General features: G+C 41.1%; 1 protein-coding gene across 2 annotated transcripts in view; it reads right to left on the bottom strand.

The window, feature by feature from the left end:
- The window catches only part of shank3a (SH3 and multiple ankyrin repeat domains 3a), a 1,030,755-nt gene that overhangs the window by 636,412 nt on the left and 367,802 nt on the right, over positions 1-26,541 (bottom strand). For both annotated transcript variants that reach the window (XM_043713933.1, XM_043713934.1), the window contains exons 6-9: positions 16,257-16,365; positions 10,170-10,321; positions 5,073-5,240; positions 3,613-3,729 (exon numbers count right to left, since the gene is read on the bottom strand). In XM_043713933.1, the coding sequence (XP_043569868.1) occupies positions 3,613-3,729; positions 5,073-5,240; positions 10,170-10,321; positions 16,257-16,365 (546 nt within the window). The remainder of the gene's footprint in view (positions 1-3,612; positions 3,730-5,072; positions 5,241-10,169; positions 10,322-16,256; positions 16,366-26,541) is intronic.

The raw sequence follows: 26,541 nt of genomic DNA, 5'->3' as shown, positions 1-26,541 counted from the left end.
TAATATAAAGCTAGAGATAAGAAAGCAAGCCTTATTGAAAAGTGAGTGTAGGATTTGGATTACAGGAGAGACCGAGTACTATGTGTAGTGAAGCACTGAGATCAGGTCATATTGAATTCAATTCGATACAACTTGTGTATGAGGAACATTTAAAGCATTTTCAAATAAGAATATTGGGAATGGAATTCCAAAGGACAGAGCATGATAAAGAATTCCAAATGGCATTGAAAATCAAAAGGATGGAAATACAATTTGAGGAGCTAGAACTGGAGCTGCAATTGAGAGAGAGAAAGGGATAAACATTCAGGCTATAAATAGTAGCGTTTTTTAAAAGTGAGATTTCAGAAGCTGAGGAGGGCTCTTTGATCAGGAGAATCCTCATCATATTGTGAAATCCAGGAAGGAAATGGTTAAATCTGTATAGGCCCTACCAAATTTTGAGGAGATGGCTGAGAAAGCATTCTTTATGTCCTTTGAGGAAACAAAGCAAGACAAATGAATTGATTGAAGGAACACTGTTCACTGCCCATGCAAAGCAAATTGACAGGTAAAGAACAGGTAATTTATGCTTCACTGTCAGAGGAGATTTCTAGGGATTATAGTGCTGTAAAAGGAGCTATACTGAGCATATATGAGTTAGTGCCTGAGGCATAAAGGGAATGGTTTCAGAATTTAAGGAGACAGCCTGGGTAAACCTACACTGAATTTGACAGAGTTAAGTAAAATAATATTGACAGATAGATATAAACATTAGAAATGAAACCATGTACGTAGCTGTAGTCCTCAGAGAGGAGCATTCTCTTAATAAGAATTTAAAAACTCACTGGGGAGGTACATGGCTCAGTGGTTATCACTGCAGCCTCACAGCGCCAGGGACATGGGTTCAATTCCACCCTCAGGCAACTGTGTGGAGTTTGCACATTCTCACTGTGTCTGTGGGTTTCCTCCAGGTGCTCCAGTTTCCTCCCACAGTCCAAAGATGTGCAGTTTAGATGAATTGCCCACACTTACTTTCCCATGAATGTGCAGGCTAGAAAGACTTATCATGGGAAATGGAAGGTTACAAGGATAGGGGAGGGGAGTGCGGTTGGGTGCGATGCTGTTTGGACGATTAGTGTAGATATGATGAGCCAATTCACCTGCTCCTACAGGGATTCCATGATTCTATGACACTGCAATAAGAACAGAATTAATAAGAAGCTGACAGGAAGGCAGCAATAATGGCTGATGATTATGAGCTGACCCATACAACTAAGCCTTTTTACTGTCACCTACATGAATTAAAAAGAGAAAGAAAGTGGGAGAGTGAGAGGAAGACAAGCAGCCAAGGTGGAGAGCTGAGAATGCCCCAAGATCTCCTCTTCAGATCAGAAAGGAAAGCACTGAGGGGAGAGATGAAAATGAAAGATCCAAGTGTTCCCATTGTAACAAAGTTTGGAATGCTGTAAATTTAGAGGAAAGGCCATGGGAATGTTTGGACCTCATATGACTTAGCCCAAAACAGAACGTAAAAGGAAAATACCACCATTCAATTTGTAACTTCAACTACATGTAAGAGACCAAAGGTAAGCACTGTTGAGAGTGCAGGAGAGGTGAATAAAATGGTAATGAGAGTTACAAAAGGATTTTGGCCGAAGCGAAGATCACCCTGTTTTTCACAAAAGACACAGCCAAGCCTGTAACTATATTAAGAGATTGCTGGAGGAGGATTTTGGTTTCCCTCCACAGAGTTCAATGAAAATTAGTGTGGTAGTAAAAGTGATAAGTGGAAAGTGTACCCAGGCTTCATAGTACAGAGTCCATTTGGAATGTGACTTGTCAAGACCAGTGGTGGTTAGGCCAGTTAAGAGATTACCTGTTGGCAGAGTTGATCTACTCCTGGGGAATGATTTAGCTGGAGTGAAAGTTACACCTTCACCTATAAATACAGAAAGTCCACATTGAGGCCAAAGAGATGAATTAGAGACAAGAACAGGTTCCAGGAATTTTTCCAATATGCTTGGTGACCAGAACAATGGCTAAAGAATGTCCCTCATCAGAAATCACAATAATAATGCAAGTAGATGTTAGATTAGCAGAAACTCTGTTTAAGACTGAATGTAATTTGAAATTAATTTTTGACATGTCTTTGTTAATTAAGACTTAAAGTCATAGAGTCAAATAGATGTGCAGCATGGAAACAGGCCCTTCGGTCCAACTCGTCCATGCCAACCAGATACCCCAACCCAATTTAGTCCCACCTGCCAGCACCCAGCCCATGTTCCTGTAAACCTTTCTATTCATGTACCCATCTAGATACCTTTTAAATGCTGCAGTTGTACTAACTTCCACTACTTCCTCTGGCAGCACATTCTACACACGCACCACCCTCTGTGTGAAAACAAAATTGCCCCTCAGGTCTCTTTTATGTCTTTCCCCTCTCACTCTAAACCTATGCCCTCTAGTTCTGGACTCCCCCACCCAGGGAAAAGACTTAAAGTACTTCTAGAGTTAAATACATTAGTATACAGAGGAACCTTGATTATCCAGCATTCAATTATCCAAATATCGGATTATCTGGCAAGATCGCAAGGTCCCGATGCTCAGCTAAACTGTGTTATCCGGCATTCGATTATCCAGAATTCGATTAACCAATAGAAATAGTCCCTGCCCATGTCCTTTGGACAATCGAGGCTCTTCTGTAATAAGCTCACATTGAAATAGATTGTGTTCTGGAGTGCTACTGAGAGGAAGTGGAGACATCCTCAGAGACCTGCAGCCAAAAATATGGGCAGTTGTTCATCAAATGATGGTTCTGTCTAGCTGTTCTAAGAAGATTTTGCAAAGTGGCACATGAAATTCCTATGGCAGGACACGTAGGAATAAAGAAAACTCAACCATCAATTTTTAGGTATTTTACCTGACCAGTATTTCTTAAGAATGTAACGCAATTCTGCAAAATGGGTAACTCATGTCAGGTCATATAAAAACTTCAACAAGTTACTAAAACAGAAGCTTTGAAATGAATACCAGTTTTCGAAGAACTTTTCATTCAAGTGTTCATAGATTGTATGGGACCATTACCAAAAACAAGAGCCGGACACAAGTTATATAGGCATAATAAGTATGACAACATCATTTACAATCCCTTAATCCCTTAACCACATTTATAGCTAAGGAATAGTGGAGAAGTTAACCCTTCTTTTGTTACTTTGCCTTACCAATGGAAATACAATCTGACCAACATTCCAACTTTATGACCAAAGTGTTTTCAGGAGATTGTTCTTAAGACAAAAAGACAAATCCTCAATATTGGATTATGTGTCTATGTTTCTAGAAAAACTCACAGGAGTATTATTTCTTTCTGAGATTGAAGGGTTGCTGGCAAATGCTATTAACATCAAGGGCTAAAGAGACACAAACTATTGTTACACCAAAGAGGTTTACTTATCTGAGGTTCTGCTATTTGAGTTAGAGAATGCTCCAGCCATATTCCATACACTTATGAACTAAGTTGGAGCTGAAGTGCTTAACTGTGTAGTTGCCAACATGCTCCTAGTTCTAAGATATATTCTTCCACTTAGCCCCTATACAACATGCACCTCCCCTCCTCCTCCTCCTTGCCCTACTCACCTGATTGTAGAGTGCACAGATGTGCAGAGCGGTATTCCCTGAGGCATTCTGACTGCTCATGTCTGCTCCATAAAACAGCAAATGTTCCAGATGTTGCACATGTCCATACCGGCAGGCCTGAAGCAAAACAGCATTATTGATATCATTTATTAATTCTTAATCTGGCTTGCAGATGTCACTGGCAAGATTGGCATTTATTGCTCATCCCTAGATTGCCACATTTGGCTTGATAGGCTATTTCAGACTAGAGTTGAGAATCAGCAATGCTGATTTAGGATTGGAATCAGGTGACTACAACAGCAACAACATGCATTTATAAACATGGTCAAGCAGGTATTTCCCAGGAGCATAATCAGACAGATAACCTCAGGGTTCAACATATCTTTCATTCTGTCATTACAATTAAGCTGAAATCAACCTTGGTTCAATTAATCTGGTATCATTGGACATGTTTGGCCATTTTCCCTTTACTTGACTCTATCAAAAAATCCCTTTGTGGCAAAACAAAGGGAAAACCATGCCAAGTTTCTGCTCCTTTTCCTGTTCTCCTTTGTGCTTTAGCTTGGAATGGACACAGCCATTCAACTGCAATGTTAAGTCACTGCAACATTGTCAATGCATCTTGGTTTTCTCTTCATGCTTATGGGCTTGCAGGTTAGGCCAGGGATAAGGAGGAGCTGCTAACTCCCTCCATGGCTCTTTCAGACCTGAAACCCAAAGCAGGTGGACTGCAGCACTTCAACAAGGCAGCTCATCACCACCTTCTCAAGGGCAACTAGGGACAGGCAATAAATGCTGGCCCAGCCAGTAATGCCCACATCCCACAAAAATGAATACATTTTTAAAAATGAAATATGTCTGGACACTGTGTGGATACAAGTCAAAATCCTCTAATGGCCGTGTCTGCCCAGGCCTAGCTTTGCTTTTGGATGCACAGTCTGTCAATCCCTACAATGTGGAAACAGGCCATTCGAGTCCACACTGTATATCCCATGGCTAATCCACCTAACCTGCACACCTTTGGACAGTGGTAGGAAACTGGAGCACCCAGAGGAAACCCACGCAAACACTAGGAGAATGTACAACCTCCATACAGACAGTCGCTGGAGGGTGGAATTGAACCCAGCTCCCTGGCACTGTGAGGCAGCGGTGCTAACCTGTGAGCCACCATGCCACCCCAATCACTGAGCCACTGTGCTGTTGCAAGTATATTAGCACTTTGGTGAGAACTCAAACCTGAAAAATACAGTTAAAGGCAGGTCTTTGCAGAGCATTCAACTGATACATTTAGAGGGAGAGAGGCTGTTTCTGTCCCTTCTCCAACTCTCCAACTGCGCTTTTAACAGAGTCTGAGGATTCCTGCTGTGAGCAAACATTGAGAAATAGGAAGGCTTGCTGTCACTCTGAGCTAGTAACTCCTCAAACACATTCGGAACTACACCCTATCTGCCAGGGATTACCTGATGGATCTCTTGCCAGCCATTCTCATCCATGCAGCCAACAATAGCATGGTCATGCAGAATCAGTTCACAGCAATAAGGGTCTCCTCCCACCATCGAACTGTGGTACAAAGGCGTTAAGCCCCTGCTGTCCTTGTAATCTGGAGAAGCACCCAAATCCAACAGGGTCTACGTAGAAGAGATAAGCATAAAATTCTTACTGAAGAATGTATGGAGTCACAGCACAATCACTGTCGTATGTACAGTCACAGCACAGTTTCTGGAGGATGTAAGCACATGGAATGTACTGTATGACATACAGTTGACGTGCAGACATTGAATGGAGAATAGGTTGCACAACATGGCATCTATCACACGCACTGGCACACAGTGTAGTCCTGTTACACAAAATGATTATTGCAGGATGTACAGTCATGCAGAGGGAAACCACTGGATGCAGTCGCACAGCAAGTTTACTGTACCATGCACAGTCTCACAACATGGATACTGTACGAAGTTACAGAGTGTTCTTCATGTTTGATAGTGTCGCTGCAAGGAATAGGGGGATGCACAAGTCAAACAAAATGGGTAAAATTATAATGTAAGAAAATCATCAGCCAAATTGCACAAAGCAATGGTAGATTAGCCAGAGAAATACAATGGTGAAACCGATTGGGTGTTTACACAATGAGATAATTACAATATTATTTGTTTTAGGAATAGATTGAGAGATAAATGTTAGCAGGAAACAAGAGAGAACACTTGTCCTTTTTCAAATTGAGATGTCTTATTTCCCCCTGAGGGGGCAGAAGGGTTATCAGTTTATTATCTCATCTGAAAGCTATTACTCTTGTATAGAAGTCCTTTAACACATAGTACTGAAAGGTTATCATGGCTACGTATTCAGGTACGAGAGTAGAGACTGATTCCGTGCAGTGCTGAATTACATCTACATAACATGTAATATAGGTGAACCCACAATGCAATGTTATATAAACCTTAGCATTTCTGAGTCAGGACTTCATCATTTCAGCTCTCCACAAGCTGAGGTAAAACATTTCTTTTTATTTTACTCTATTTTCTCCGCCCATATATGCTTTTAAGAGTCATTATTTTTGGATGTACCTAGATCTATTAGCTTCTGAAAAGATAAAAGCGGGTCAAAGTTCATGACCTCATGTGGTAATCACAAATCTTCCAATAGGGGCAGTAATCAGGTGCAGGAACTCTGGTGGATTTCCCAACTCTTAGAGCCTGATGAGACAGCACAGTGATTGTTAGCAGGAGCTTTGACTGGTATTCCCTCTCTTTATCCCCAATACCATTTTGGACAGTGATAAGGAGCAGGATTATTAACTGATTCCTCTTTTATCTAAGCCTGACCTTGTTGGTCAAGAGCAGAAATCCTGACTGGTTTATTTTTCTCCACATGCGGTTGCCGCTTTCAAATTCTGGACTGGAAAAGCCCAACCTGACAATGTGCATATTAAATTCCTTTTATCTAATTTTATACCCTGAAGCTATTTTTCCAACACTTTGGAAATATCTATATAGCAACATTGTCATCTTAGTTCTGTGACTGCCTGCTGGTTAGAGCAATTCTGTTGGAACAAATCCAGCCATCTTTCTGCTCATGGCTTAACTTTACATTACCCCCTCACTGCATGTCCTCTCATAATTAGTGGAGTTACTCAACCATGTCATCGTACTTCAGTGAACCCATCACTGTACTGGAAATGATGCAATTCAACATCTGTTTATAGAACACAACTCTAACTCCACTCTCATTAAATTCTAGTCCATTAAGACCAATGTGCAGTTAATTTAATAAACTGTCCATTTAGCAAACCAATTATGACATAGGATTGATATGGAGTAAAAATTCCTCCAATGTTCCATTAAAAATCTAACCCCGTCCCATTTTGTGGGGTCTCTGCATTCTTTATGCTCTTTCAGGAGTCATGAGTTGGTGAAAGGCCTCATGGATAAGAAGACATTAGTTGGACTTCCTCCCAGGATCAGAGCAGATGACAGGAGAACAGTGAAGAATGAGGAACAGGCAACTCATTTCTTGAAAACCGCTTGTCTATATAAAATTTCAGACCTGGATGTAAAATTCCAGGCCAGATGAGGCCCAACAGGGATTCCTGGTGTTCCATAGAGATTTGTGAGTTTTTAAAATTAGATCATGAGATATGGATGTCATTGGTTAGGTCAGCATTTATTTCCCATTCCTAATTGACTTTGAAAAATGGTGATGTGCTGTTAGGAATGAATTCCAGGATCTTGACCCACCAACAGTGAATGAAAGGCAACAAAGTGCCAAGTCAGGATGGCTAGGAGGACTGCTGTTGCCTTTCTAGATGATAGAAGATTAAAATTTGGAAAGTGCCACTGAAAGGACCATGGTGAACTGTTCCGTTGGTCTTGTAGCTGCCAGCATACATCAGTTTTGAAGGGAGTGATGTTTTAGGGTGGCAAATGCTTTGTCAATCAAGTGGGCAGCTTTGTGCTGCATAGTGTCAAACCTCTCAAGTGTTGTTGGAGTTGGACCATCCAGACGAGTGGAGAATATTCCATCACACTCTGACATGTCTTGGAGAAAGAGGACATCCAATGGGGAACACTCAGTGAGTTATTAGCCATCTGATCCCTGGCCTCCAACCTGTTCTTGGTACCATATAATTTATTTGGCTGATAAGTTTAGTTTTTAGGACAATGGGAAAGCACAGGATGTCAATGGGGGGGGGGGGGGAATTCAGCATTGGTAATGCCTCTAAATATTCGGGGGGGGGGGAACATTTAGATTCTCTCATTACAAATGTTTAAGTTAGTGCCTGGCATATGTGTAGCACCAATGTTACTTGCCACTTATCAGTCCAAGCCTGTACATGGTCTAGGTCTTGTACATGGACACAACATGCTTCCGTACCTAGCCTTTTGTTGCAAACGATACTGAATATTCTGCAATCTTCTGCAAAGATCCCCCTTCTCAGATCTCATGATGGAGGGAAGGTCACTAATGAAGCAACTGAAGATGTCTGAGTCTAGGGCACTGGGCTGAGGAGCTCCTTAACTAATGTTCTGGGACATCAATAATGCCTCAACTATTCAGTATATGTATTAATGACTTCAATGATGGGGATGAATACCACACATCTGATTATACAAAGGTAGACAGCATTATTTTCACTATTAATAGAAGCAAGAAGTTATAAGGAAATATTGATTAAATGGAAAAAATACTGTGACAAATGGATTTCAGTGTAGTTAAGTAGGTAATAAGGTTTGGACCAGTGTACTTTATAAATCATGAAAAGGTAGAGAAAATTGAATACCGAGAGTCCAAGGCAGATTTTTGTAAACTGCCATGGACTGTGGTGGAAAACTGCAGTATATGTGGTTGGGAGTTGGGTTACATTTGTTCAAAGCCATGGCTAGATGTCTTGTGGAATACTGAGTCCAGTTCTGAGCAACAAGCATTGGAAAAGAAGCACTGGCCTTTTTGGAGCGAATGCAGTGTAGCTTTACTGGAGTTAAAATCGCAAACATCACCTTTGAACTCTCTAAATTCCAACTACACAAAATTCATTGGAACTTATAAAATTAATGGGGGTAATATTATTGAAATTTTCAAGGTATTAAGAGGATCTGACATGGTAGATCGAACGAAACAATTCTCTTGTTAGGGAAGTGTCAGACCATTGTCTAAAATTAGAACCATGCCTTTCTGAAGCACAAAAAACATTTCTACCTGCATTGGATGGAAAATGTTTAGAACTCCCTCTGCAAACAGCACTTGTTATTTGGTGAATTGTTAATATTAAATCCTCCCAGATTGTCATTCAATTTGGCCAAAACTCTTTGATGAAATATTTAGTGAAAGATTGCTCAGTGTCAACTACAGTCATGATCAGCTCAGCTCTGGTATTCGCTTATTTGTCCATGTTCAGCTCATGGCTACAGTGAGGTTGGTCGAGTCCCAAACTGTACGTTTTTTTTTTAATAACCTGCTCAGAGATGTTATGTAGGGTGGAACCTGAACGCATGCACTCTTGGACCAGGGGGTCACTACCATTACGTCACACCAACCCAAATTGAACATTATTTGTATTTTACATTTCTCAATTCAAAGAGTTCTTTGGGCACATAGATATTTTCATAAACAAACACTTCAGAGATAAAATATTATGGTGTACCTCTGGAGGTGGGACTTGTACACAGGCTACCTGGCACAGAGGTAGGGACATTACCAGTGCATCCCAAGAGCTCAAATTGCGCATTACTTATCAAGCAGGTAAATGTTGAGCAGGTTCCACTAAATTGCATTGTGAACAATACGTCCTTAACTTCACAGATGATTGGGAGCAGATTGATAAGAGCAAGACTGGTTCTTTTGTGCATTTTATTTAGCCACCTGTCATTGGAATGCTGCCTCTACATGGCACAGAGAGAGACCAGGCACAGCAATTCCACCACACTCCCCACTCTCAAATTCTCCATGCCAGGCAGAAATTCAGCCACCTGCGCATACGCAAATGGTTAAAAATCACACAATGTCAGGTTATAGTCCAACAGATTTATTTAGAAGCACTAGCTTTTGAAGCGCTGCTTCTTTATCAGGTGGTTGAGGTGCTCCGAATTAATTCAAGGCTGGTTTCAATGATGCTGGGGGACCAAGGCATACTTTCAAGTTCACCGACACTGGTCCCAGATTACTGATCAATTGAAGTTAAATTCCACCAACTGCCCAAGCTGGATTTGAACTCATGTCTTCAGAATATTAGTCCAGGTATCTGGATAACGAGACCAGCAACACTGCCATTCCCGTTTCAATGTTCTTGATGCTCAGATTAGCTGCAGTTTTCCAGCAAATGTCAGGAATTGCATCGTATCAGTTGTGAATTCATTATTAGCTTTAGAGTCTGACCTTGTGATTTACCAGTGTTTATTCATTATTTGGGAAGTGCCGTGATCGTACTAGTATATTGTAGGGTAGAGCCATTTGCTCATTCATGAGGAGTTGTGTACATCTTGCCAGTGCAGTTCAAAATTGTGTACTCACTATCCTTGCAGTGTGCAGTTACGTATCAATGATGTGCAAAGTTCTTTACTTACAATCAGTGCAGTGTGGTTCCGACATCGCACAGCTTTGTGCAAAGCTGTTAATCCATCTCGGGTCCTGAAGTCCAAATGAGCTCCCCCATTTCGCAGCAACTTGATTATCTCAGATGTGTTCTCCAGTTGTACAGCCAATGTCAGTGGACATTCTAACAGTAAAATGACAGGCAATGTGTGATTGCTATGATAATGACTGACATCCAAATCAATCAACTACATGGGGGAAACATTAAATTGATGGCCTGGAGTTCTCCTCAGTTTATCCCTTGTACAGCTGTAAACTACCTAGAAATACCCAAGTAGACCAAATGGAAGAGGCTTCGCAGTAGGCCATTCGGCTCCCAGAGCCTGTTGTGCCATGCAATAAGGCCATGGCTGACCTGATTTTCAACTCAATTCTACATTCCCACAAATCTCCAATTCTCTTTCATCCCCTTCATATCCGTCTCTACCTCGAAATAATTAAAAGCTATGCATCTAACAAGGAAACAGTCACAATCCTCTGACATTTCTATTCTTAAATGAGCAGCCCTTTATATTAAGGTATGACCCCTAGTTCTAGATTCTCCCACAAGAGCGAGCATCATTTCAACATCCACCCAGTCAAGTCCCTTCAGGATCTTGCATGTTGCAGTTAACTCATTTCTGACTCTTCTAACTCCAGATGATACAGGCCTAGTCTGACGAGCTTCTCCTCATAAGGCAATCACTTATTCTAGGCATTAGTCCAGCAAACCTTCTCTGAACTGCTTCCAACATATTAACATCTACTGAAGGACCGAAGCACAAGCGTTCAAAAAAAGAGTCAAGGGAAACAGGGGGAATCAAAGTGGCTAGAAGTTGAGGGGGGTGAGTGGGAGGTTGGAGTAGGGAGTGAGGCATGAGTTGGAGGAAGATTAAGATTCTAAACTTTGTACTGAGACCACCAACCCCTTATGTCAAGATAGCTGATGATTACCTGAGACAATATAGAATGTGTAAGGGGTTTTCTAAGGGACAAAGCGTTGCGTGAGTGAGGGTGGGAAGAGGATGAGAAGGAGGGAGGGACTGCAATGGATGGAATGAGGTGGAGGAGATGAGAGTCTGTGAGGGAAGGAGGGGAAACAGGTAAAGATGTGATGAGGGGTGGTGGAGGGTGGGTGAAACTGTGAGACAAAGGTTCTCTAACTGCCAAGAACAATGCCATTGATTGTCAGATAGCCAAACAGCTTGGGCTGTGAACAAAACAGAGAGGAACTGGTTCAGACTCAGAAAGAAACTGGCATATCTGCAGCAGCCAAAACTCCCTCACTCTCAGTTCTCTGCAGTAAGCCACTTTAAAAGTTGAAGAAAACCAGGTAACTTTTCCTTCAGCAGATGCTACAAGTTGTGATTGAATTGGATAAGCCAGAGAGATTTATAATTGAAACAGCCAACGTGCGCCTCTTGCAAACTTATGAAAGCAGTCAGAAATAGGAAAATCAAGGAGAAATCTTTGGCCCAGCCAGAACCAACTCAATAGATCTTGCGAGCAAAATCTACCAAACTATTTTCCCAATTTTCCCTCCACCATGTATTTTTTTTATCCCCTATATATATTTGTCTGTCCAAAAGTGCAGAAGGAGTTGTATATCAGGGTTTTAGAGTTTTAATTTGGAGAGATTACTTAATTTAGTTTAATTGTTTACCTGTAGCAAAACCCTAATTACATGTAATAAATGATGATTGTTGTTCAGTTCAGGAACCCAGTCTCGACTATCAACCTGGGTCTGAAAATCAGTTTCTTTGCAAATATTGCATATTTCTTTTCAAAAAACCTTAGCGACAACTCTTGGAATAGAGGGGCGTGGTACCCAGTGTGCTACCCCAATGAGTCCTGGCAAGAGGTTTTAATACTGAGACAGCAACCATCTTTTTTCCAGGGATATGGAGGATGGGCCAATTAATAGAAATAATATATTGGAATCTTCAGATTCCTCTGCATTTATTTAGAACCTTTCACAATTTCAGAATACCTCAAAAAATCCCTAACCAGTGAAGTTTTTTGAAATGTAGTTTCTGATGAAATACAGGAAACAAACCATTCAATTTGCATATAGCAAGTTCCCACAGCCAACGATGGCCAGATAATCTATATTGATGATGTTGACTAAGGGCTAAATAGTCACCAGAGACCAGAAAGGCGGCCCAAACACACCTCCAAGGGCTCAAATATACCTTCCAGGTGAAGGAGTGCTTTATTTCACTTCTCACAATCTAGTCTACTACATTCGCTGTTCACAAGGTGGTCTCCTCTACATTGGGGAAACTGCATAGACTGGGTGACTCCTTCACAGAACACCTACCTGCCCAAAGAAAAGACCCTGAGCTTCCAGTTGCCTGCCACTTCAACACACCACCCTGTTCCCTGGCCAACATCTCTGTCTCAGGCTTGCTGCAGTGCTCCAGCGAAGCTCAGCACATGATGGAAGAATAGCATCTCATTTTACACTTGGGAACTCTACAGCCTTCTGGACTCAATATTGAGTTCAACTACTTTAGGGCTTGAGCTGTCCCATGTCCAAACCCCAAACCCCACACACTAAGCCTTGCTATCACATAGTTGAGTGTGTGTTGCTGGAGAAGCACAGCAGGTCAGGCAGCATCCAAGGAGCAGATCAGGATGCTGCTAGACCTGCTGAGCTTTTCCAGCAATTTCTGTTTTTGCACCAAGAAGCACTTCCCTGGTGTACAGTGGTATGGGGTGTTTTAGATATATTTGCAAGGGCAAGATGATCTATCCACTTGACAAATCTTCTCAAAGACTGCAACCCCAACAGTACCCCACTGTTTCAATAATCTGAACATAGACAACTTAGATTATTGTCTTTGATCTGGTGGATACGGTTTGATCCCACCACATCCATAACACATACATGAATGCGCAACTGCTAAGTCAGTGCAGATGCCTTAAAGAGTGTGGGAATAACAGAAGGAAGGTTGAAACGAGAAACAGATGATGATGAAGAATAGTAGAACCAGCAGAATAGAATGGAGAGAGAATGACTGGAGGAAAGTAGGGAAGTGACAGAGAAAAATGATGGAGGATGGTCAGGATAATAGTGATAATATTTAAAGAGGACAAGGATAGAATCAAAGAGGGGGAGAAAGAGAAGATAATGAAGAAGGAAAGCAGGTGTAAAAACTGAATTTTTGAAAGGGTCAAATCATCATGTAATGATCTCAATGGAGGTCCTTTTCAAAAATCTGAAAACCAAGGCATTTATTTTTAAGAATGAAGCCATTGGGTTTATAGTTTTCTTTTAAAAGAACGAATTTCACTTGGTATAGAACATGAATATAAATAATTGCACTCTATCTTAATTACTCAGTCACATTAAAATATTAAAAGTTCAATGAACACATACAGTCATAGAGTCATAGAGATGTACAGCATGGAAACAGATCTTTCAGTCCAACCCATCCATACCGACCAGATATCCCAACATAATCTAATCCCACCTGCCAGCACCTGGCCCATATCCCTCCAAACCCTTCCTATTCATATACCCATCCAAATGCCTCTTAAATGTTGCAATTGCACCAGCCTCCACTACTTCCTCTGGCAGCTCATTCCATAAACGTACCACCCCTCTGTGTGAAAAGGTTGCCCCTTAGGTCTCTTTTATATCTTTCCTCTCTCACCCTAAACCTATGCCCTCTAGTTCTGGACTCCCCAACCCCAGGGAAAAGACTTTGTCTATTTATCCTATCCATGCTCCTCATGATTTTGTAAACCTCTATAAGGTCACCCTTCAGCCTCCGACGCTCCAGGGAAAACAGCTCCAGTCTGTTCAGCCTCTCCCTATAGCTCAAATCCTCCAACCCTGGCAACATCCTTGTAAATCGTTTCTGAACCCTTTCGAGTTTCATAACATCTTTCTGATAGGAAGGAGACCAGAATTGCTCGCAATATTCCAACAGTGGCCTAACCAATGTCCTGTACAGCTGCAACATGACCTCCCAACTCCTGTACTCAATACTCTGACCAAAAAAAGAAAGCAAACCAATCACCTTCTTCACTATCCTATCGACCTCGACTCCACTTTCAAGGAGCTATGAACCTGCACTCCAAGGTCTCTCTGTTCAGCAACACTCCCAAGGACCTTACCACTAAGTATATAAGTCCTGCAAAGATTTGCTTTCCCAAAATACAGCACTTCGCATTTATCTGAATTAAACTCCATCTGCCACTTCTCGGACCATTGGCCCATCAGGTCAAGATCCTGTTGTAATCTGAGATAACCTTCTTCACTGTCCACTACACCTCCAATTTTGGTGTCATCTGCAAACTTACTAACTGTACCTCTTTTGCTCGCATCCAAATCATTTATATAAATGACAAAAAGTAGAGGGCCCAGCACCGATCCTTGTGGCACTCCACTGGTCACAGGCCTCCAGTCTGAAAAACAACCCTCCACCACCACCCTCTGTCTTCTACCTTTGAGCCAGTTCTGTATCCAAATGGCTAATTCTCCCTGTATTCCATGCGATCTAACCTTGCTAACCAGTCTCCAATGGGGAAACTTGTCGAACGCCTCACTGAAGTCCGTATAGATCACATCTACTGCTCTGCCCTCATCAATCCTCTTTGTTACTTCTTCAAAACACTCTATCAAGTTTGTGCGATATGATTTCCCATGCACAAAGCCATGTTGACTATCCCTAATCAGTCCTTGCCTTTCCAAATACATGTACATCCTGTCCCTCAGGATTGCCCACCACCGACGTCAGGCTCACTGACCTATAATTCCCTGGCTTGTCCTTACCACTTTCTTAAACAGTGGCACCACATTAACCAACCTCCAGTCTTCCGGCATCTCATCTGTGACTATCGATGATACAAATATCTCAGCAAGAGGCCCAGCAATCACTTCTCTAGTTTCCCACAGAGTTCTCAGGCACACCTGATCAGGTCTTGGGGATTTATCCACCTTTATGAGTTTCAAGACATCCAGCACTTCCTCCTCTGTAATATGAACATTTTGCAACGTGTCAGCATCTATTCACCTACATTCTATATCTTCCATATCCTTTTCCACAGTAAATACTGATGCAAAATACTCATTTAGTACCTCCACCATTTTCTGCGGCTCCACACAAAGGCTGCCTTGCTGGTCTTTGAGGGGCCCTATTCTCTCCTAGCTACCCTTTTGTCCTTAATGTATTTGTAAAAACCCTTTGGATTGTCCTTAATTCTATTTGTCAAAACTATCTCATGTTCATTTAACAAAACTTTTTACCTCAACGTTTCTTCGATTCCTACTAGATTTATATTGCCAATGACTCAAGTCAAGTATTTAACAGAAATTGAAATATTAACAATTAGAATTGAGATTTTTTGGGCCTCCTGCTTTCTCTTAGCAAGTTTATCTCTCCAAATCTCCTCTGTCATCCCATCGCTATAGAATTCAAGTTCAAAACAGGCATCACTTCCTGTCTTATGTACACCTGGCTTGAGTCAGAGCTTTCTTCATTCTAACACTCTTTAACTCTCGAGTCTTGCATCTTAAACTTTTTCTCTCTCTTCAGCTTGTCTATCCCCGAAGTTAAATTCTCTGCTAGTGGAGGCTTTCTTATCAATGTACCTACACCTATATAATCAGCATAAACATTTCAATTGAATTCTGCTTGAAAGATGTTTCACCCCAGCAGCAAGCTTGTCCCAAATTAAAACCTAAAGCCCTGCTTGAGATCAAAACCACAATCACCATCTACCCCTTCCAGTAAGGAGCTTCTTGTTGACCTTTTCCTTTTGTTGTCACCTGGGTAATTTGTACACATGGTCAGTTACTGAAAGCAAGATATTTTACTTGAATTAATCTTTCAAGAAATCTGATTCTTAAAAGGAACTATCACACAAATATATTGAGTTTTCTTTCCAAGAGCATGTGGGCTATCACAATCATTTAATATTTTACAATTCTTTAACTACTGCAAGTTCTGTTTCATGGGATCCTTCTCTCAAACCTCTAGTTCAAGTCTCTGCTAGTTTGTATTTGAAATAATAGATAGATAGATATTGCTAGCACATGGCCTAGTTTGAGTACAATAGAACTGCCATACCTCCTGTGTCTGGATCATGGAAGTTAGGGTCCAGGCCTTTATCCAACATCTTACTGATTTTCTCAGCGTGATGATACTGGATGTATTCCATGAACTTCTTGAGATTTGCCTAGAAAAGGAAACAAATGGGAAACAGAAATTGAGGAATGATCTTGACAGATGTTTGATAAATCTCAGATATTGGCAGAAAACAGATTTCTCAAGGTGTTTTAATGCTACTGAATCTAGCTTCGGGAGACCAGTAATGAAAGGGAGTTCAAAAGCTGCTTTCAATCACCCTGCCACTCCCCTCCACTGCTTGGCTCCAATCCCTGGTATGAACAAGGTTGATGAATTTATCACTCAGGCGAAGGAGAAAGGGAACCAAATGCACGCATTAGTGTGCCACCTCTTAAATTTCTACCTCAAACTTAACTGTGCCAACATCCTCTGGCAGTCCACCAGAGGTGAAGGCATGCCTGGAACACCACGTAAAGAATTCACCAGAGATACCATCAAATATACAGGCTTTGAGGAGGGAGATTTAAAAAGGGACTGTGGGTTCACATGACTTTTAGTCACATTTAAATCCAAATAGGTGCCCATACCAGGGTTGTATGGACGACTCCAACTAACCCATGCTATACCTGTCTTGGGATCGAGAGTGTGGTCTCGACTCTGATCTGCAGTCTTCACTTTCTCCTATACCTGCCTTGGGCCTATTTGATGCAAAACTATAAAGGAAATATACTTTATATCCAACCCATGCTAAACCTGCTTTGGGATTGTGTGATGTGTCAATACAAAGACAGATTTTACGGTGAATCTAACCTATGCTATGTTTACAGTGGGTTGTGGAGAGAACACGATCTTGTATCAAACTCATGGTGTAGCTGCACTGATGGTTTTGATGGAACTACTCTGCTGTACCTGCCTTGGAGAATTTATTGAATAAATGTATAAGAAATTTAACTGTGTATTAATCCTTCATCTGATATTATGTGCCTGAGATTGAAAGCATTCCATTTCCAAATTTCTTCTCTTTGATCAGCACAAAAACTCAAAACCAAAATCACAGATACTGAATAACCACTGCGTGCAGTGTCCCACAGTGAACCAAGCTATTTCTATTTTATCTTAACTATCTGAACCATTTCAAGTTTCTCAACAAATATTCCTGCATATATGAATCCCATATTTTCAAGTGCAGTTTTAATCCATAAATAGAATTACCAACAGTCATCTCCAAAAGTTCAAAATGAGGAAGAGCTAGGAGAAAATCCCTAGAGCTGCTTTGTGTCTCCAGTCTGTGATCTTATTCTGCCTCATGGAATGGGGCAACAGACTAGAAACAATTTGTCAGAATTTCAATTCAGTTCTCAGAATCAGAACATTCTATCAAGATTTATATTTCATGCTGTGAAATCTCTGAATTTATCAGAAGATCCCAGGCATAATGCCTAGTCTTTGCTCAGATTGTTGAGATTTTGACAGAGAGTAATAAACACTGAACCTGCAATTATTGCATGTATTCTCAACTAACTCCAATGCTCCCTTTTCTAATTTTCCACTCTTCATAAAATTCAGTGTATCAAAAGATTTTCCACCCATATCCTTTCTCCCACTAAGCCCTATTCATTTATCATCCCTTTCCTTGCTGACCCACATGGGTTCTATTCCAGCTGTGCCTCAATTTTAAAACTAAGTTTAAATCCTTCTGTGCTGCCACGATGCCTCTCCCTACCACTGCAACATTCTCCAAGTGTTCAGCCCTCCAAAATCTGTATTTCTCTTACACTAACCTCTTTTCCAGGAGTTCCTGTACTCCATTATGAGCAGTCATTCTTTAGCTGCCAAGGCCCTGAAGTACATAAATCCATCCCTGAAGTGTTCCTTTTTACTCTCCCACATCCTTTCAGACATTTTGTTTTTATCATTGGAGGTTCTCACTTGAACATAGAATATAGAACAGTACAGCATAGTACAGGCCCTTTCGCCTAGACATTGTGCCAGCCTTTTATCCTATTCTAAGATCAGACTAACCGACATACCCTTCATTGTATTATCTTCTAAGTGCCTATCCAAGAGTTGCTTAAATTTCCCTAACCTATCTGTCTCTACTACCACTGCTGGCAGTGCATTCCACGCACTCACCACTCCCTCCCTACTTCTGATATCTCTCCTAAATCTTCCTCCAATTACCTTAAGATTATGCCCCCTCATGAGAAGACATTTCCGCCATGGGCAAAAGTCTCTGGCTATCCACTCTATCTATGCCTGTCAACATCTTGTACACTTCTACCATGTCACCTCTCATCCTTCTTTGCTCCAATGAGGAAAGCCCTAGCTGCCTCAACCTTTCTTCATAAGACATACTCTCCAGTCCAGGCAGCATCCTGGTAAATCCCATCCGTACCCTCTCTGAAGCTTCCACACCTCTCCTATAATGAGGCAACCAGAACTGAACACAATATTCAAAGTGTGGTCTAACCAGGGCTCTATAGAGCTGCAGCATCCCCTCACAACTCTTTAACACAATCCCCCTGCTAATGAAAACCAGCACAACATACATGCTCTTAACAACCCTATCACAACGTGGGTGGCAACTTTGAGGGATCGATGGACATGAATCCCAAGATCCCTCTGTACCTCCACACTGCCCAGAATTCTGCCTTTAACTCTGTACTCTGCATTCAAATTTGACCTTCTAAAGTGATTCACTTCACACTATCTCCCACTTATCAGCCCAGTTCTGTATCCTGTCAATGTCTTTTTGCACTCCACATTATCCACAACTCCACCAAAATTCTCAATAGTTCAGTGTAAAAGGAGCTTCATTTTGTCACCAACTAATGTTGTATCGGCCCTGGGAAGGTCCTATGAGATATAGAGGGAGCTCTACTCTGCATCTGACTGAAAGCAATATTCCAAAGACTCGAAATGCTAACTCTGTTTCTCTCTCCACTGATGCTGTCAGACCTGCTGTGTTTCTCCAGCATTTTCCGTTTCTGTTCCAGAAAGTTTAACTCAAGGTCAAACTGTGTTTGTTTATGTGTAGCATGTGCACCTCTAAATTAACAACCAGGAGATTGATTGTTGGAATTGGGAGCCAGACAGCAGAACAGCTATATGTTCTGTGTATCAGCACAGTGAACTGGTCCAACACATGATGACAGTGAGAAAGTACAGCATCATTCCACTTATTAAAGATGGTTGCAGATAAGTTGAAGTGCGCAGCATCAACAGAAAGGTAGAGTCTGGCCCTATGTTAGTGGATGATATGTCACAAAGTGGTCACTGGCAAAGTAGAGTTTATCATTATGAAATGCTTCGAGAGATTAGTCATGGCACACATCAACTCCAGCCTCCCTGATTGGCCTGATCCACTACAATTCACCTACCGTCACAATAGGTCCACACAGACACCGTCTCCCTGGCCTTACACTTATCCCTGGAACATCTGGATAACAAGGACACCTACATCAGGCTCCTACTTATTGACTTTAGCTCTGCCTTCAACACCATAATTCCAACAAACTCATCTCCAAACTCTGAGACTGAGGACTCTGCTCCCCCCTCTGCATTTTGATCCACAACTTCCAGACCCGCAGGCCACAATTAGTTAGGATAGGTGACAAAATCTCCTCCACAATAATTCTCAACACTAGTGCTCAGACCCTGACCCTCACAGCTGTGGCCAAATTCAGTCTGTAAGTTTGCTGATAACACCATTGCAGTGGGTCAGATCTCAAACAACAAGATGGAGTACAGGAAAGAGATAGACAGCTTGGTGGCATGGGGTAAAGACAGCAATCTCTTCCTCAATGCCAGCAAAACAAAGGAGCTGGTCATTGACTTTAGGAAACAGAGTAGAGGCCATGTCCCTGTCTGCATCAATGGTGATGAGGTGGAGATGGTTGAGAGCTTCAAGATGCTTGGAGTAAACATAACCAACAATGTCTCCTGGTCCATCTACACAATGCTACAGTCAAGAAAGCATACCAACATCTCTACTTCCTCAGGAGGCCAAGGAAATTAAGCTTGTCCACCATGACTCTTACCAATTTTTACAGCTACACCACAGAAAGCATCCTTTCCAGATGTATCACAGTTTGATATGGCAACTACTCTGGCCAAGACGGCAAGAAATTATTGAGTTGTGAACGCAGCCCAGTCTATTACACAAACCAGCCTTCCTTCTATTGACTCTGTTTACACTTCCCACTGCCTCAGGAAAGCAGCCAACATAATCAAAGAACCCCCCCCCCCCACCCGCCAACCTAGTTATACTTCCATCCACCCTCTGATGTTTGAAAACATGTACCAACAGAATCAAGAACAGCTCCTTTCCTGCTGTTTTCAAACTTATGAATGGACTTCTCATATAATAAAGTTGATCCTTCTCCGTGCCTTCTCTGTAGCTTTCACACTAAATTCTGCATTCCCAGTTGTATTACCCTAATGTACTTATAAAGGTATGATTTGTGTGGTCAGCATACAAAACAATACTTTTCACTGTATCTCGGTACATGTGACAATAATAAATCAAATCAAACTAAATTAAATAATGGACCAAGCCTGGGTTCAGAAGGTACAGAAACTGCTTTCTTAACATTTCAGCATGATCACAAATCTTCATATTACACATGCATACATGGGTGCCACATGTAAATGCTTACAGAGCAACTCTGTTCAAATTATTTGTTCCTCACATACTGATGCAACAAGAAACTTCAGACCCTTCAAATGGCCTGGGATTGTATAGCAAAAGAGATAAATGATTGTTTCATAATTGCTTATTTGATGGTCATGGTAATTAAATTTGAAGCTTGGGGTGAAATCCATAGGGTGATTGAGAAGTCACTTCACTTGTGTGACTGATAATTTAACCAAACCAATATATATAGTGTGTCTCTTCTAAGATAGTATAGTAGTTGATAAGTATTGATAATATTCTGTGATGCTGAATTTACCAATGGCTCTGACCTAAAAGATACTGTCAAAATAAAGATCCATTAAGTTCTAGCATTAGAGACAAAAACACAATGTCTGCCCTTTTATCCATAAAGGTTTTCTACAATTAACAGTCCCTGCCCACGTGCCGATGAACCTGCAACTCTTTTAAGTTTAGCCTGTAGTATGTAACATTCACAACTCAATGCCAGGCAATGACTATCTCTAACAAGAGGGAATATAAACACCTCTCTAGCAAACATGTAGGTAATTCAAAACCAGAGAACTGTTTTAAATCCTGCCCATCCACCTATCTGCATGACAATGTAGCCTGCTCTGCTATCCTTCACATGACTGAAGTGGTTAGTATCCCTCATTTCTTCTTGGTTTGATTAATCTTTTTCAGAACAATAAATGTTCACAATGCATGCTTCTTCTGTTTCTTTTGCCCATCTGAAATTGTGCCCTGCACACCCAAGTCTATATTGTTAATATGCATCCAGAAAAGCAATGGTTCTAATACATATATATCCTTGGTGAACACAATATATATTCCTCCATATGAAAAACAGCCATTCAGCTCTACATTGTATTCTGTTACCCAGCCAACATCATATTCATGCCACCTTTGCCCTCAGCTTAGTTCACCTTAATAGCTTGGCAGGTGCCCAGAGATTAAAAATGTGTTGCTGGAAAAGCGCAGCAGGTCAGGCAGCATCAAAAGAGCAGGAGAATCGACGTTTCGGGCATAAGCCCTTCTTCAGGTGCCCAGAGATCCTGGCGTTGCTCTACTTGGAGAAGGAAAAAAAATAAGAGGAGATCGGATAGAAGTTTTCAAGGTTGTAAAGGACCTGGATAGGGTAGGTTGGGACAAACTGTTCCCATTGACAGAAGGGCAGTGTACTTTTGATTTGGTGAAACAATCCATGGATATAAAGTAAATGACAAAAGAACCAAGGTGAAAAAACAAAGATATCTTTCTGCAGCAAACGGATATGATCTAGAACCTATTGCCTGGGTATGATGGGTACAGATTCAATCATGGCTTTCCAAAGGGATTTAGATAATTGCCTAAAGAGAAAACATTTCAGGACTACAGGGAAATGGCAGGGAATGGGACAAGGTGAATTGCTCCAGCCTAGAATCGATATATTTTTAACAATCAAAACTCAACTTAATCAAAAGCAGTGTAGCAAGATTCCACCACAGTTTGACAAACTTGTGATACTGTGTGTCAATGATGTAGAACAGCGCACCAACACGGAGTATGAGCATGCCAACACTGTGTCAATGTGTACCAACAGTATACAGCAGTGTCTTCACACTCTACGTCAGGGTGCCAATGTTGTGCCAACGTGATCCAAACCTGAGCTATATGCCAATATGCACCCTATGGGCAATTAATTCCTATATTTATTTTCATTTAAAGTCTTCTAAAAGTCTAAAGCTTTAAATTGTTGCATTCCGTTCAATGTTAAGTGTGTGCATACTGGGTTGTACTTATGATAATACAATGTCATTCGGTCATGAGTAACTAAGGAAGCGGTCAGGTGTGGCAAAACCCCTTAACATCCATCGCGATGAGAATGCACATTTCAACACCCAAGGTACTTCACAGGAGTATATCAGACAAAAATTGACAATTCGCGACATAAAGAATTAAGTTACAGGAGAGGACATTAAAATAGTTGGAAAGATAAAAGGGATGAAATCAGCTTATGCTGGCAGATTGAATTAGCAGGCCTGCATTTCACTGCACCAGATCTGCTTTGTCGTTTCAGTCAACAAGAATAAAAAGGGTAAGGTGTGGAGGAGGCAACTTATTCACTATGAGACTGCTTGGCACTGTTGATAAGGGCTTATGTCGAATCGTTGATTCTCCTGCTACTCAGATGCTGCCTGACCTGCTGTGCTTTTCAAGAGCTATACTTTTCTACTGTTGATAAAGGGCAATTTCACCCTTTGGAAGTAGTAAAGAAATAAAACAGCAGGGAAGGAGGAAGTGAGTAGATAAAGATAAAGTAAGAGGGACAAGAAAATGGAAGAGTAGGAAGGAAAACTGAAAGTAAGGAGGTACATAGGGAGTGAGAAGAGAGAACAGGGAGAAATAATGCAGGAAAAGATGGAACAAGTAGGGACAGACATAATAAGGATTGTTAAAGAAAATGGGCATAGAGAACAGCAGACTGCATATAATTCCAAATTTTATAGTATTATAAATAAATTTTCTAACATTCCATTTAACTCTCATTCTGTACCAGAAAAAGTCTCACAATACTGGTCTCAATCATGAAAACCTCTTAACCTTAGATGCTATGTTCTCACATTTGCTTTCATAATTGTAACCCCTCAACCCTTGTACCATTTCAGCAAAGTTTTTAAAACATTATCTCTTTATTTTCCTTTATTTTTGGATTGTGGAGCAAAATGGGAAAAGGATAATGCTATAAACCAAGTAAAATGTGAAAAGAGATTTACTGGAATTCATTCCAAGTTACATTTATGGTGTTTACCTATTTAAGCAATGGGTTGCTGGACACATCAGCATCAGGTATGTGTGTGTGTGTGTGTGTTCGGGGAAGGTTTGCTCAGAGACAGTCTATTGGTTGATTTTTCATCAGCATGATGACAATTTGACTGGCTCCTGGGCAGGGGGACTGCCAGGTATGAACAATGCAGCGAACAAATATTTTCAGAGTCTAAAAGGAAAACAGCGTCTCTCTTTTTGCAGAGTAGGCACAAAGAATTGGAAGATAACTAGCAATCCTCACTCACCATTTGTCTCAGCTGCTGCCTCAAACAGAGAGACTGAAAGATTAGTGTGCCAACCAGCCTGTGTCTTCAGTAAATGACTTGGGGAATTTGGAACAAATTTGGAACAAAGATGATCAGAGATCACAAGAATATCAAAATAGCAAAAGGACACCTCATTGAACATTGTGGACTGAAACTATTCAACTGTGCTACCCTAATATGTTTTTCACCACCGATAACACCTTTTTTTTGTTTGTCTATGCCTGTCTGCATGTACTGGATATCTAGGTGTTTAAGAGAAGTAGGGGTTGATTAGCTCAGTTGGCTGGATAGCAGCTTGTTGAAATAGTGTGATGCCAATAGTGTGGGTTCAATTTTCGCACCAGCTGAAGTTACCATGAAGGACTTCTCTTCTCAATATCTCACGTCACATGAGCATGGTGACCCTTAGGTTCAACCACCACCAGTCATCTCTCTTTAATAAGAAATCAGCCCACTGGTCTGATAAGACTATAGTGACTTTACCTTAAAGCTTACATTAGAGAGGTATAAATTGATCATTCAAATTTTGTTTGCCTGTCATTAGAATTGACTTACTTGTAATAAATAGCAGTTTCTTGTTAAGTGCAGAAATCTGATTAATATCTTCTGTTAACAGAAATTGTCAGGCAGGAGTATTGGTGACTTGAAGTAATTTAATTAAATCTTTAACTTTGTATTAACTCTGGAAGTAATAAGGCTCAAATATCAGCATATTTTCTCAAGTGGATTATGACAATATTATATACTGTTTTATTGCTTTTACATCTTATAACAAAATGACCAAATGATACATGACTACAGCCTGCTGAACGTTTTGTGCAAATTTTAAATTACTAGATCACAAAATGGCAGCAGAGGAGTGAAGCTATCAAATTTACCTTCCTTAATCAATCCAAGTACATGTTAAATTGTTATTATTGTATCTTAATTTATTCCAGGGGTTTTGATTCCACTACCCTATTGGGAAGATTTCTCCACAATTTGCAATAAATTCATTGTCAGCCTCACTTTCTCAAAATCCAAGTCCTCCTTGCCCCAAAATACATAGCTTCAAAGTTTCACAATTTCAGAATCCTGAAATCCCAAAGTCCCACTAACCCAGAGAGTCTTAATTTCACAATCCCAGAGAAAGTCCCAATCAATCATTTTCCGAAAACTACCCTAACCTAAAAGTGGTTTTCTACCCCATGTTCTACTATTACGCAGGGACAAAAACATCTTTAGTGAGCATCGCATTCGAGGGAGGATTTGAATTGACTCATTTTCTTCCTCGAATCCCTATAGCAACATATTGAAAGAAGCCCTTTTAACTCACAGGAACTCAAAATAAACCATCCTTGTACTCTTAAGCCCTTTAAAGGTCAGCTTGATTGAAAAAGTTGGATCATTGAGAAAGATACTCTTTCCCAAATGTCAAACCCTCCAAGCCCAGGTAAACGATAAAACAGTTTTCCCAAAAGATAAAGTTTGGCCCAATTCTTGGCTCTTATATCCCAGTTATCCCGCATTACAAGTTATTGACTAACACAAAATGTATGGTACCTTACTGTTAATCTTAGTCACGTGCTGCTTTTGCGTCCGCTGCTCTATCTCCTCTGGAGTTACCTTCCTGCCTAATATTGATCCCATCCTTGCTGTAGCTTTCTCCAACCTCATAAACAGCTCAGCGCACACAAGCTGCTTTCATTCGAGTCGCCTTTACTTTGAAGCACTCCAGGCTCAGTGGGACTTCAGTCACAAATGGCTCGTTCTCCCCAGTCAGTGACAGCCTTTTCTCACATTTACCCGTCACACAGTCAAGCTCGCCTCACGCCCCTCCAGACCCAGGCATCAATCCAGTCACTCACTAATCAGCAGCACCAACATACACACACACATACAAAGCTATCAAACAATCCTTGTTTTGCTAGCTTGCTTGTTTATCAAACACAGGGACAGTGACTCTCTCTACTAGTCCAGCACAGCGTACGTGACAACAGAAGGGAAACTGCATTACTCTAAGTCAAACGCTGTTGGATTTGTGTTGGGAAATGCTGCTATTAATAAGAGATTGGCTGAGCCAATGGAACTAGAAAAAGTGTGGATTTTTATAAACTCACCACATAAAACTGTGAACTCTGAGGACCAAGCAGTGAACGGCAGCAGGATATTGTCAGATGTAAGTACTGAGATGTAAGTGCAATACGCTTACATTGTAGGCATGCCTCAAAAGGATGTGGGGCACAGTTCTTGCTTCGGAAATTGTGATTTTTGTTATGTGTTTTCCTTTTTCCCTCCATTCTCTGCAAGTCCTTTCAGCTCCTTAAATGAAATGGTGTCTAAATGGGAGGGGTTGGGCAGAGGCAGGTGGAGAGCAATAGTTTTGGCTTAATTTTGCCCTTCTTCTCTGAAGGTGGACACTCTCGCTGAGAGACAGTTTCACAGACGCTCTTACTTCAGCACTTCACTGGCAATTCTTAAGGTGTGAACATAAAGAGAGGTGTCTAGCTCAATACCCTCCAACCAGATGCAGTTCCAGTAGCATGATCAAGATGGAGAGTCACAAGAACCAAAATGC

The sequence above is a fragment of the Chiloscyllium plagiosum genome, chromosome 23, assembly GCF_004010195.1.
Source record: "Chiloscyllium plagiosum isolate BGI_BamShark_2017 chromosome 23, ASM401019v2, whole genome shotgun sequence".
NCBI classification, from domain to species: Eukaryota; Metazoa; Chordata; class Chondrichthyes; order Orectolobiformes; family Hemiscylliidae; genus Chiloscyllium; species Chiloscyllium plagiosum.
Note: the sequence above shows the minus strand (reverse complement) of the source record. Positions and strands in the feature narration are given on the sequence as shown.